The sequence below is a fragment of the Pelodiscus sinensis genome, unplaced genomic scaffold (assembly GCF_049634645.1).
Source record: "Pelodiscus sinensis isolate JC-2024 unplaced genomic scaffold, ASM4963464v1 ctg82, whole genome shotgun sequence".
NCBI lineage: Eukaryota > Metazoa > Chordata > Testudines > Trionychidae > Pelodiscus > Pelodiscus sinensis.
Genome location: NW_027465999.1, coordinates 283,506 through 295,393, shown reverse-complemented (window position 1 = coordinate 295,393; position 11,888 = coordinate 283,506). Strand labels below are relative to the sequence as shown.

The window sequence follows — 11,888 nt, the reverse complement described above, 5'->3', positions numbered from 1 at the left end:
GGCGAGTCCGCCCTCAGCCAGGCAGCGTTCAAACAGCGCCCGCCCCCCCAGGAACGACGGGGGCACTGAAAGGCCCCCCGGCCCGGCTGCAGCCCTCGCTCCACAGCAGGAGCTGGACACGGAGCGGTGCAGGGCGCTCGGGGAAATCCAGCCGCGCGTTCAGACTGAGCCCTTGTGCCAGCTTGGGGGCCAGGTTCTGCGTGCGAGGGAGCCCCGGGGCATCGGCGCACGCTGCACAAAGCTCCCACGGGCCCCGGCGGCTGGCTGGCGCTGGCCGGGGTAACGCCGGTTCCTCTGCCGGGGCAGCCTGCCGATCACACCAGCTGTGGAGACCACGCGCCGGGGATCAGAGCAGAGGGCAGCCCAGGCCAGAACTCACGTTTCACCCTTTATTTGTACGACACGGCGCCTCCGCGGGCAGCAGACACGCGCGGGAGCAGACAGGCCCCCCAAGCCAGGCCGAGGCACCGCGAGGGGCCATGTGCCCCCAAGGCAAATGGGAACCCCCCGCCCCCCACGCTCGCTGGGCAGAGGGGCACTAAGGTAAACGTCCGTCCGAGGCAGCTGGGCCCTTGGTGTCAAACCTGCCCCCTGGCGCCGAGCGGGTGGAGGGGCTGGCGCAGCGCTCGGCCCTCCGGCACCAGCACACGTCGCATGGAACCAGCACGGCTTCCTGGCCGGCTGCTCCTCTCTTCCGGCTGAGCGTGGGAGAAGGTCCATTGGGGCCGGATCCTCCGTCCTGCCCTGATCTCCCCCTGAACTGATCAATGCGCCACGGGCACCGGAGAGCCAGCCCTTCCCAGGCCCTGCGGAGGGAAGGAGCCCAGAACGAGACTGGCCAGAAATGCCTGTGGCGAGGGCAGGGCCTGCCCAGCTACTCCTCTGCCACCTCCCCGGCCGTGCTAGCGTCCGGCAGCCGCTGGGGGACAGGGCTGCGGCTCGCCCGCCGGGCCACCTCCTGCCGAAGCCTCTCCAGCAGGCACTGGGCCGTCTGCGTCAGGCTGTGCTGTGGGGGAGGAGAGGAGATTTCACCCCAAAGATCGCAAAGGACTAAAGCCACAAACACAAAGATCAATTCACCTCCCCCGGCCACAAGCCACCTCTGGGGGGGACGCAGCAGCTGTGCACACAGGGAGGGCTCCCCCCCCGGCCACGCAGCCACCTCTGGGGGGGACGCAGCAGCTGTGCACACAGGGAGGGCTCCCCCCCCGGCCACGCAGCCACCTCTGGGGTGGGACGCAGCAGCTGTGCACACAGGGACGACTCCCTCCCCCGGCCACGCAGCCACCTCTGGGGGGGGACGCAGCAGCTGTGCACACAGGGAGGGCTCCCCCCCCGGCCACGCAGCCACCTCTGGGGGGGGACGCAGCAGCTGTGCACACAGGGAGGGCTCCCTGCCCCGGCCACGAGCCACCTCTGGGGGGGGGACGCAGCAGCTGTGCACACAGGGAGGGCTCCCTGCCCCGGCCACGCAGCCACCTCTGGGGGGGGACGCAGCAGCTGTGCACACAGGGACGGCTCCCTCCCCCGGCCACGCAGCCACCTCTGGGGGGGGGGACGCAGCAGCTGTGCACACAGGGAGGGCTCCCTGCCCCGGCCACGCAGCCACCACTGGGGTGGGACGCAGCAGCTGTGCACACAGGGAGGGCTCCCTGCCCCGGCCACGCAGCCACCTCTGGGGGGGGACGCAGCAGCTGTGCACACAGGGACGGCTCCCTCCCCCGGCCACGCAGCCACCTCTGGGGTGGGACGCAGCAGCTGTGCACACAGGGACGGCTCCCGGCCCCGGCCACGCAGCCACCTCTGGGGGGGGGACGCAGCAGCTGTGCACACAGGGACGGCTCCCTCCCCCGGCCACGCAGCCACCTCTGGGGGGGGGGACGCAGCAGCTGTGCACACAGGGAGGGCTCCCTGCCCTGGCCACGCAGCCACCACTGGGGTGGGACGCAGCAGCTGTCTCATGAGGACAGCAATCCCTCGCCCAGCTAGGCCAGGAAGCGAAGCAGGGTTTGCAGCCAGGCAGGCTGCGGGGGCTGGCGCCGGAGCCCATGGAGAGCCGCGGGGGCTGGCGCCGGAGCCCATGGAGAGCCGCGGGGGCTGGCGCCGGAGCCCATGGAGAGCCGCGGGGGCTGGCGCCGGAGCCCATGGAGAGCCGCGGGGGCTGGCGCCGGAGCCCATGGAGAGCCGCGGGGGCTGGCGCCGGAGCCCATGGAGAGCCGCGGGGGCTGGCGCCGGAGCCCATGGAGAGCCGCGGGGGCTGGCGCCGGAGCCCATGGAGAGCCGCGGGGGCTGGCGCCGGAGCCCATGGAGAGCTGCGGGGGCTGGCGCCGGAGCCCATGGAGAGCCGCGGGGGCTGGCGCCGGAGCCCATGGAGAGCCGCGGGGCCGCTCACCTGCAGAACATGCAGCCCCTTCAGACACACCACGGCCAGCTCGCAGAGCCCGTCGCCGGTCAGGTCCACGTACTCCATGGACAGCAGGGGGCTGGGGAAACTCCGCCTCCAGAGCAGCTGGAACCCCCCCGCCGAGGCTTCGCCAGCACCCGGGGCTCCCGCCTCCTCGTACTTGTAGCACAGCAGCTCCTGCAGCGGGGAGGGGGGGGGGGATGCTGGGAGCAGGCAGACAGAGGGGCCGGGCCAGGCTGCAGAGGGCGGCATAGCCAGCGGGGGGGGGGGGGGGGTAACTGTGTTCGGTAACTTCCCCCTCTGGCCCCCGAGCCATCCCTGAGCCAGGGGCCCGGGTCTCTGGGCACACGGCAGCGGGGGGTCCGGCTCGCGGGGGCCCCTGCCTACCTGCCCGTAGGTGCCCAGGAGGATCTCAGGCGCGCCGTCGAAGTCCACGTCGGTCACCAGGGCGCAGAGCACGCTGTCATACTGGTCGCTGCACGGCAGGATGAGCTGGTCGGCCAGTCCCTGGCTCAGGATGTCCCTGGGGCCGGAGGGGGAAGTTACCGGACACAGGCCGGGCTCTGCCCAGGCGAGGCCGAGGGAGGCTCCCCGGGGAGGAGGCTGGCTGGGTGTCACCGCGGTCGGAGGAACGTTCCGCTCCCGGCCACAGCCCCTTCGCCAGCGGAAGCTGAGGGGTGCAGGGGCCGTGCGCTCCCCTGGAGGGGCCCTGCCGGGCCAGGCTGTGGCGAGCTGGTCAGCGCCTGAGCCCTTGGCCCCCCGCCCGGAGAGGGTCCCACTGCGAGAGCCCCCAGCCCTGGCACTGACCTGTACACCACCGACAGCTCCAGGGTGCTGGTGACAAGGACGCTGTAGCCCTGCTCGCCGGCAGGCCCTGGGGGAGCAGACACAGCAGCCGTGACGTGGAGACCCCCCAGCCATGGCAGAGCTCGGGGCTGGCTCCCCCCACGCCCCGGCTGCCGCCCTGCAGCCCACTCCACACGGGACCCTCGGGGCCCAAGGCGCAGGGCATGGAGCCGCGCCCGTTAGCTCCCCCTCAGGCAGCCTCCAGACGTGTGACGGGTGCGAGGGAGGGGCTGTGTGGGGGGGGACATGCCCCAGTCGGTTTGTGCCCCGCGCCACGAGGGCACCGCGCATCCCGCCCCCAGCGAGTCCCACGCCAGCCTGCGCCATCCCTCCCGCCCCCAGCGCCTCTCCCTTACCGCTCGGAGCAGGGGGCCCCTCCAGGCAGGACGGGAGCCGGAAGACCAGGACCCTGGAGATGGGGCCGTCCTGCTGGATGCTCCAGGTCTGCAGCACCTCTGCGAGGGAGCAGACGGGGCTCAGGGCCAGGCGGGCGGAGCAAAGGCCCGGCCCACATGGCGGCTGGGCGGGAGTGTGGGGACAGGCCTAGCTCGGACCCATTCCCGGATCTGCAATCGAGAGCCGAACGGGCCCCGGCTCCCAACTCTCCAAGGCCCCGTGGGGCCACGACGTGCGGCAGGCCGGAGCCGGGGCAGACCCACGCCTGGGCCGTGGAAACGCCACCCAGCAGAGACCTGGTCGGCTGAGAGCAGGGCAGGGTCAACCCAGTGCCTCCACTCCCCCACCCCCAGCCTGCTGTCCCCCAGCCGCGCGGAGCCTCGCTTCGGCCGAGTCCCCTGCAGCCCCAGCGTCCGCCTCGGAGGGGAGGGGCTCTCAGCGGCCCAGGCAGGTGCAGCGCGGGGGGCTCAGCCTAGCCCCATGGGGCGGGGGCACCGGCTCGGCCCAGCCGATCCCAGGTCCGAGTCCCGGCCCGGTCCCTGCCCTGCGTGGCCTTGGAGGGGCAGCCCCGGCTCACCTCTGCTGGCCTGATCCACCTGGGCCACGCGCAGGTCACCGCTCTGGCACCCGAAGGCCGTGAGGCGCCGGCCGGAGCTGGGCATGTTGCAGATGTCCAGCCAGAGCACACTGCGGGGACAGGAGACGCGGGCTGGGTGCCTGGTGGGGGGAGGGGAGCAGGGAAAGGAGGCAGGAGGCGCAGGGACGGGAGCAGAGTCCCCGGGGTGCCCGACCGCCCTTCCCAGGGGCTGAGGGGGGAAGGAGGCCCCAGGCAGGCCCGGCGTGGGATGCTGGGGAGAGGCCAGGCACTGGAGCAAACAGCTGTCTGGACTCCCGCAGGGCATTGATGGGGGCCTGACCCCGTTTGGGATAATGAGCCCCTCCCCCCACTGCTGCTCCGCCCCTGTACTGCCCCCCCACACTGCTGATTCACCCCAGCACCGCCCCTCCCCCGCACTGCCCTTCTCCCCAGGGGACATGTCGCTAACAAACCGTTTCTCCTACTTGCTGGGCAGGTCCTGCAGCTCCGGGAAGAGGTTCTGCACCGGCTGCTCCTCGAACTGGTGCAAGCCTTCGTTCTGCCCGGGGGAGGCGGGCGTGTTAGCGTGGGAGCTGGACCAGGCCCAGCTCGGAGACACTGGGCCAGTCCCAGTTATTCCCGTTGACACCAGTGGAGCTACGGGTGGAACCGGCCCCAGCGTGTCTTTGAGGCAGCGTGGCCTAGTGGTTGGAACAGTCTAAGGAGACCCGGGATCTATTCTTGGCCCTGCCACCGGCCTGCTGGGTGACCAGGGCAGGTCATTTCTCCTGCCCTGTGCCTCAGTTTCCCCATCTCGAGAGGTGTGACGAGACTTGCCCGTGTGCAGTGCCGGGAGAGCGGCAGCGCTCGCATTCCCACCGTGCACTGGGAGCTCTCCGGGCGCTGCAGGGCTCTTGGCGTGAGAAGCAATGAAGGGCCCCGGCGGATTCTCCTGCGAAGAGCTTGGTGCTAGCTCAGCAAACGCGGGGCTGGGGGCAGAGGGACGGAGGGGCAGGCAGGGCAGCACAACCCCCCACTGCCCGTCCCACGGGATGGCTGGGGAAGCGCCGGCGACCTCCCCGGTGGGGGCTCCATTGCACACCAGGGCACGCTGCTGCCGAGTCCCCCGAGGCGGCTGCACGTCGGCCCTGCGCAAGGGACCCTCCCGCGGCGCTGCGTTCGCACGGGGCCCCGGCGCCCTCACCTCTTTGTACAGGTGGATGCAGGGGTCGTTCCCACTCAGCAGGAAGACGGTCTCCGGCTGGTTTCCGGCGTGGACCCTGCAAGAGCAGAACGGGAGCACAGTGAGCCGGGCGGGGCCGTTCCACGAGGTGCCGCGGCGGGAAGAAGCAGCGTGGCTGCGGAGGGACCCCCGAGGGCCGGATTAGTCTGGAACGGCGCTGAGCATGTCAGAATCCCGCGCGCAGTCCCCGCCCCCCCGCCACGCAGCCGCCTGCGGCGAGGGACACGGCAGCTCTTTGCCAACGGAGGCGAGACCAGGCGGAGACATGAAGTTGCCAGGGGGTTTAAGGAAAGCGGAGCCGTTTCCCTGGGTGGAACGGGAGCCGGGGCCCACTGGGGGCTGGTGCGCCTAACTGGAGAAAACTGAAAGGGCGCGAACAGTCCTGGCGCAGGACTACACCGAAAAGCTTAAGCTGCTGCAAGCTGCTTTGCAAGCGGCTGCATCTCCGTTTGCCTCCCGCCGACAGACACCCTGTGCTGGTGATGCCGTCGTGAAAGCCGACCCGACGCAGGGGGAGCGGAGACACTACGCCCCTCTCACTTTTGCCATCCCTGTGTGGAATAAATGTTGTGCTGTGCACCGAGGCATGTGCACAACCAGGAGGAATACATGCCGGCACTCTGCTAATCAGCTGGGTGGCATTTCAATCTCCTGGGTGGCCGCCCAAGCAGCCAGCTTACAGGAAACACGACTGTTCTCCCAAACTGCTCTGTTCCCTGCTCAGTGACCGCTCTGTCACCACTATCAATGCCAAGGGCCATGGAGACTGGAAGCCCCCTCAGGCGGTTCTGAAACGTCTTTCCCAGATCACCCCCGTGGCAGTGCCCAACGGCCCCACCGACCCCGCCCGCTGGACACGCCTGGTCTCCGAACGCTGCACTGGCAAACCCCTCGGTCTTCAACGTCCGTTTTACTGCTGCTGTTTAATGCCGGGAGGGGCTGGGTGGTCGTGGCACGCGGCGCGGGTTTGCTCGCGGGCGGCCAGGTGCGAGTGTGGGCGAGCAGTGTACGTACTCGGCATGGTAGAGCTGGAATGGGGTAAACTGCAGCTCCAGGTTCAGGCAGCTTTCTGGAGGGGAAGAGCAGAGACAGGTGAGCAGGTAATTTGCACCCACAGTCGGTGGGGAATTCGAACACCATGAGCCCACAAATCGCACCGCTGGCTCTCAGCGAGTTAGGGGTCCGCTCTGTAGCTTGGCGTCTCTAACTGAGGCTTTGACCCCACCTCCAAGGGAGGCAGTCGGGATCCAGGAGAGCGGCACTCGTGTCCCACCACTGGCACCGGCTCGCTTTGTGAGCCTGGCATGGCACACGTCAGTCTCCAAGCCAGGAGCGCCAGGTCGCCAGTGAAGGCAACAGCCAGTTTTCTGTTTCAAAGGGCCTCTGAAAGCTGCCGGGCAAACTCAGATTGCCTCCGAATGGGGTGCACCTCATGGGGGCGCAGGGTAGGGTCTAGTGACCATACTGGGGATCATGAGACAAAGGGGTTCCTAAGATACAGACACCCTCTCTCCCCACCCCCAAAACTGCTTTTCTGAAGGGCACAGATTTACCAGGATTTTCACACAGTGGCAGGAAGGGCCCTACCAAGTTCAGTCTATTTTGGTCAACTTCATGGTCACAGGATTTAAAAAATTGTGTATGTCATGATTTCAGCTCTTTAAATCTGAAATTTCACAGCCCTGCCATTGCAGGGATCCTATCCAAAGAGGATTTGGGGAGGGGAGGACACAGGGGTTACTGTAGGGGGGTTGCGGCGCTGCTATCCTTACTGCTGTGCTCCTGCAGAAGCCAGCAGCAGTGCAGAAGTAAGAGTGACAATATCACCCCATGTCCCCTTTAATCCATGCAGCTGTCTGTGGAGCTGGGCCCTCGGCCAGCAGCTGCCGCTCTCCGGAACTTTGTGACAACAATGTCATTAGCCAGGACTCCAGGGATCACAGCCCGAGCTCTAGGGAAAGCGCCAGGGGTCCTTCTGCAACCCGTAATGGGCCAGATCTCAGTTATGGCTTCTCTGAAAGAGGGACCATGGCAGGGGAGAGCACCCACTCGTCAGAGCACAAGCAGCTGAGTCACACCGGAACCTCTCTCCACAGCACCCAGCTTTCTCTAGAGGTCCCCCAGCTAAGTAAAGAGCCAGGCTGAAACGGCTTAGCTTGTGAGATGTGACAAAACCGCAGGCTTTGGGACGGCTGCCGGAGGCCAATTCTATTGCTCTCTGCTGCCATCGACAACAGCGCCAGGGCCGGAGGTCAGAGGTTAGCTCGCTTCCTTACGTGCGATGGAGTCCAGGTTATACTCCGATCCAGGCTCATAGTCACAATAAATGTTCAGAAATGGGCTAGCTTTGTCTCCAGAGTCCTACAGAGAGACAGAGGAGAAGAGGAATCCACCTGATTCTCACCAGACATGTGAGGAAACAGAACCTCTGGGGTTCATTTCAAAGCACAGCACTTTAGACAGGAAAAGTTATCATCCTATTTTTGTAAAGGGACGCTCGGTTCCGGGGAGCAGCAATGGAGATTCAATCCTGCACCTGGACTATTATTTATTGTCTAGGAGCCTGAGTCATGGACCAGGCCCACACAGGGCGAGGCAGAAACAGTCCCCGTCCCTTGGAGCCGACGGTGGAATTATCAGACAAGAGCTGGACGGAGAGACAGAGGGTCCCAAGGGAACGATGCTGGACAGGACCACAGGCAGCTAATCAGGGCCTCAAAGTTATCACTGCCCTGGAATGGTTCCGTGGCCTGTGGAACATTCAGCCCTTTCCACCGGCTGCGCACGACAACGTCGGAATCATTACTTCCTTGTACCAGTGGCACAGAGCAGGTCTCAGCCATTGGCATGCCGACTGTCTCAGCGAAGAAGCCTAAGAACTTGAGCTGAGTTTCTTCATAGGAGCCTAAGGGACTTAGGCACCCAAATTCTATTGAAACTTAGTGGCAATTGGGCATCTAAGTCATTAAACCTCTTTGGGTCTCCACTGCCGACCTGTATAAGGACAACAGCATGGACTAAGGATGTTAAATATCAACTAACTGACTAATCAAATAGTGGATAGAACTGTGAGGTATTCAGACATGACAGTAACTGGGGTCACATATGGTAACTAGATCAAACAACTGGGCTCCAAGTTCAACAGATTAGATCTTCACTCAGGACACATGGCAGAACTGGACACACAGAGCAGAATCTGCCCTGCAGCTGACTGGGTCACTGCTAGTTACTCCCTCTCAGATGTTACTACAGCCCCTTCCACAGAGCTACATGCGTTTTTTAAATGACAACAAATGCCATCTGCTGAAGGAAGTGGAGGCAGGAAAGCAAAAGCACATACCTTAATGAAAGTTATTCCCACCACAAGACCCCTTTTTGGGGGCGACTTGCTGAAAGTATCAATCGAGACAATTTCAGCATCAACTGCCAAGAAAAAAATAAATCATGTAAGAACTGGTTATTATTATTCACACTGGAGATCAGGTCTCACGGTGCTAGCGTTGCACACGCACAGATTAACAGAACAGCCTTGCAGAGTTTACAATTTTAGATTAACAGTTTAGATTTTTGCCAAAGTTGAATGTAATAGTAATAAACTACACAATACTGGACTCCTGTTTGCAGGCCTTATACAAACACAGGGTATTTTCCCATAACCTCTCACGTGCCTTTAAAAACAACGGCTACAGTGCATCAGAGGGTCTCAAACCACTTTACAAACGCAGTCCCGTTATCCTCCCTGAGCCACAGGCAGCAGGCCAGACAAAGAATCAGCAGGACGGCTGGGAGGAGAATCCAGGAGTCCCCGTTCTAACCTCTAGGCCCCTCCCCATTCCCAAACCCAGGGCTCCTTATTCCCAGCCCCCTGCTTCTATCCCAGCTGTGGTGGCCCCCTGCAGGGCTGCAGAAGAGGCGCACGCCAGGAGGAGCCGCTGAGACCGGTTCCTTCAGCAGCAGGGCCAGGGTAAGAAGGGCCGTAGGGGCCGCAGCCCGTCAAGCTCCAGGCCCGTCCTGTGGGGGGAAAGGAGCTGAGCACACGGCTGCTTCCTCCCCCGCCCCAGACGGTGGGAGCTGAGCCACCCTAAGGCCCCTGCCTTGGCCTGGAGCTCCACCCACGCAGCCCCCATTGGCCATGATTCCCAGCCAATGGGGCCGCAGGGGCGGTGCTTTCAGGTGAACATGCAGGGGGCGGGGCGGGGTGGGGCGGGGCCAGCTCTTCCCCCTGGATAAGGCCCCGCCCCCCAACCCGCAGCCCCCTCCGCCCAGCCCCATTCTAGGGCCCTCCCCCTAGTCCCCTGTGTGCCCCCTGGCCCCTCCCCATGACCTCTGACCCCAGTGACCCTTCACCCAGGTTGCAGAGAACTACAGCTCCCTGGCCCCTCCCCATGACCTCTGACCCCAGAGTGACCCTTCACCCAGGTTGCAGAGAACTACAGCTCCCTGGCCCCTCCCCATGACCTCTGACCCCAGAGTGACCCTTCACCCAGGTTGCAGAGAACTACAGCTCCCTGGCCCCTCCCCATGACCTCTGACCCCAGAGTGACCCTTCACCCAGGTTGCAGAGAACTGCAGCTCCCTGGCCCCGCCCCCGTGACCTCTGACCCCAGTGACCCTTCACCCAGGTTGCAGAGAACTGCAGCTCCCTGGCCCCGCCCCCGTGACCCCTGACCCCGGATGCAGATGGCCTGCGGGCCCACCCCGTGACCCCTGACCCCTCACCCGGGATGTAGGTGAACTGCAGCTCCCTGGCCACGGGCCGCAGCTTGGGGCGCAGCGCCTGGTACCGGAAGTGCGTCACCTGCCCCTTGAGCGTGGCCGCCAGCAGCCCGCGCGCGCCCGCCCCGCCCAGCGCCGCCAGCCCGTAGACGTTGCTCTGCGAGGCCAGGCGGCTGCAGCTGTCCTCGCGCAGCGGGCACCCGCGCCGCGCGCCCGCCGCCATCTTCCCGGCAGGCAGCGCGGGCAGCCCCGGGGTCCTCGCGCGCCGCCCGCGACAGCGGCGCGCGCGCGGTGACGTCACGGCCCGGCTCCAAAATGGCGCCCCGGGCGGAAGCGGCCGCGTCTGCTCTATGGGGGGGGGTGCCAGCCTGCCCCCCCCCACACGGGGCAGAGGCGGGAGGAGTCCGGGCTGCCCCTCACACGCGGGGGGGGGGTCTGACGGGAGCGCCCGCACGGCGGGGGGGGGGCACGTCCAGGCTGCAGCCGCGGGGCCCCCCCGCCGGGACTCGCTTTAGAGCAGCCCCCCCCCACACAGACTGGGGGGGGCAAGAACAGGCCCTTCCGTGCCAGGGGACATGGCGCTGGGCGCAGCGGGACTCCGCGCTGAGGCAGGGCCTGGGCTGGCCCCCCCCGGCGGTTGGGTGTTCAGCAGCTGCGGTACCCAACCCCCCCCCGGCTGCCAGGGAAAACGTTGTAAGAATTAGCAGCAGCTTTTTCCAGGCCTTTACACTTTAGAGCAGAGCTGGGTTTGTCGCTGCTACGCCTGTTTGAAGATGGGGTCACAGAACAGAAACAGCTGCTGTCTCATCACTGGAACAACTGCAGGAGGAGGAGGAAAAGCCCCCTGCAACACAGAAGGCTCCTTGGACCTTTAAAAACATGGCTGCAGGAGGGGCCGTTCTCAGCCAGGCACCCTGGTCCTGGGCCAGCTTACTCTACCTAACAATCAGCCTGTGCTTGTTTGTCATGCCAACCAGTCTCCACAGCTGCTTCAGTGTATTCCTGAACCAACCCTGCTTGAGCAACCCTGCCTCTAGAGTCCAAAGAGCTAGGCCTGTTAATGAACAGTTGGAACGCTTTAAGGCAGAATGTGATCCAAGGACAGGAAATACACACACAAGGTGAGCATCAGACCAACAAAAACACCAGATTAGAAAAAAGGTAAAAGCTCAGAGCTGTTAATTCCCATCGAGCAGATGTGCCCATGGATGACTGGACAGGCAGCTGGACTGCTAAAGGGGCGATTCGGCGATGATTCTGCACCCAAGGTGAAAAATATTATCCTCTTAAACAATTCTACAGAGAGTCACTATTTGTAACTGTGAAAGATGCTAATTTTATTCTAAGTAGTGACCATCTGTGGAGGCAGCCACAATTTTTATCTTTATCTCAAGTGATGAATCAAGCTTTGACAGGGAACGAAGCGGTACTGCTAATTTCCAGCCTTACCCCCGAGCCTGTCTTCTTTGTTCCAATGCCAAGACAAAATATTTGTGCTTGAATTTACTGAACTCAGCTGACACATTGCCAGCTCAGCTTGGGCTCTCTGGTGCTGACAGGACTGGATCTAACCAATGCCTCAATAACCAGAGCAGATTTAGAAAGTGATTTTGTTTGCTCTGCAGCCAGTGCTCAGAACAGGCTCCTGCTGTAAAGGGACTGCATGGGAACGGGAGAATTCAGTGGCAGCAAGAGGCACTGCTCCA

At 64.2% G+C, this 11,888-nt stretch overlaps 1 protein-coding gene across 1 annotated transcript; it reads right to left on the bottom strand.

The window, feature by feature from the left end:
- Positions 1-375: 375 nt before the first annotated feature.
- Positions 376-10,444, bottom strand: KPTN (kaptin, actin binding protein). Its single transcript, XM_075917988.1, has 12 exons — positions 10,186-10,444; positions 8,807-8,889; positions 7,743-7,827; positions 6,481-6,535; positions 5,428-5,503; positions 4,709-4,782; positions 4,224-4,333; positions 3,607-3,705; positions 3,212-3,278; positions 2,792-2,927; positions 2,393-2,581; positions 376-1,006 (listed from the first exon to the last, which is right to left on the bottom strand). Exons 1-12 carry the CDS (start codon positions 10,403-10,405, stop codon positions 875-877), a joined length of 1,326 nt encoding a protein of 441 aa, XP_075774103.1. The 5' UTR covers positions 10,406-10,444; the 3' UTR covers positions 376-874.
- Positions 10,445-11,888: the final 1,444 nt, after the last annotated feature.

What these genes read in the sequence shown, in the direction of transcription:
- KPTN (XM_075917988.1), bottom strand. Translation starts at nt 10,405, where the DNA reads ATGGCGGCGGGCGCGCGGCGCGGGTGCCCGCTGCGCGAGGACAGCTGC. An exon ending in TAACCTGGACTCCATCGCAC is followed by an intron (nt 6,536 to 7,742) that starts GTAAGGAAGCGA and finishes CTTCCCCTCCAG; the next exon opens with AAAGCTGCCTGAACCTGGAG. An exon ending in GGTGGATCAGGCCAGCAGAG is followed by an intron (nt 3,706 to 4,223) that starts GTGAGCCGGGGC and finishes GCTCCCTCGCAG; the next exon opens with AGGTGCTGCAGACCTGGAGC.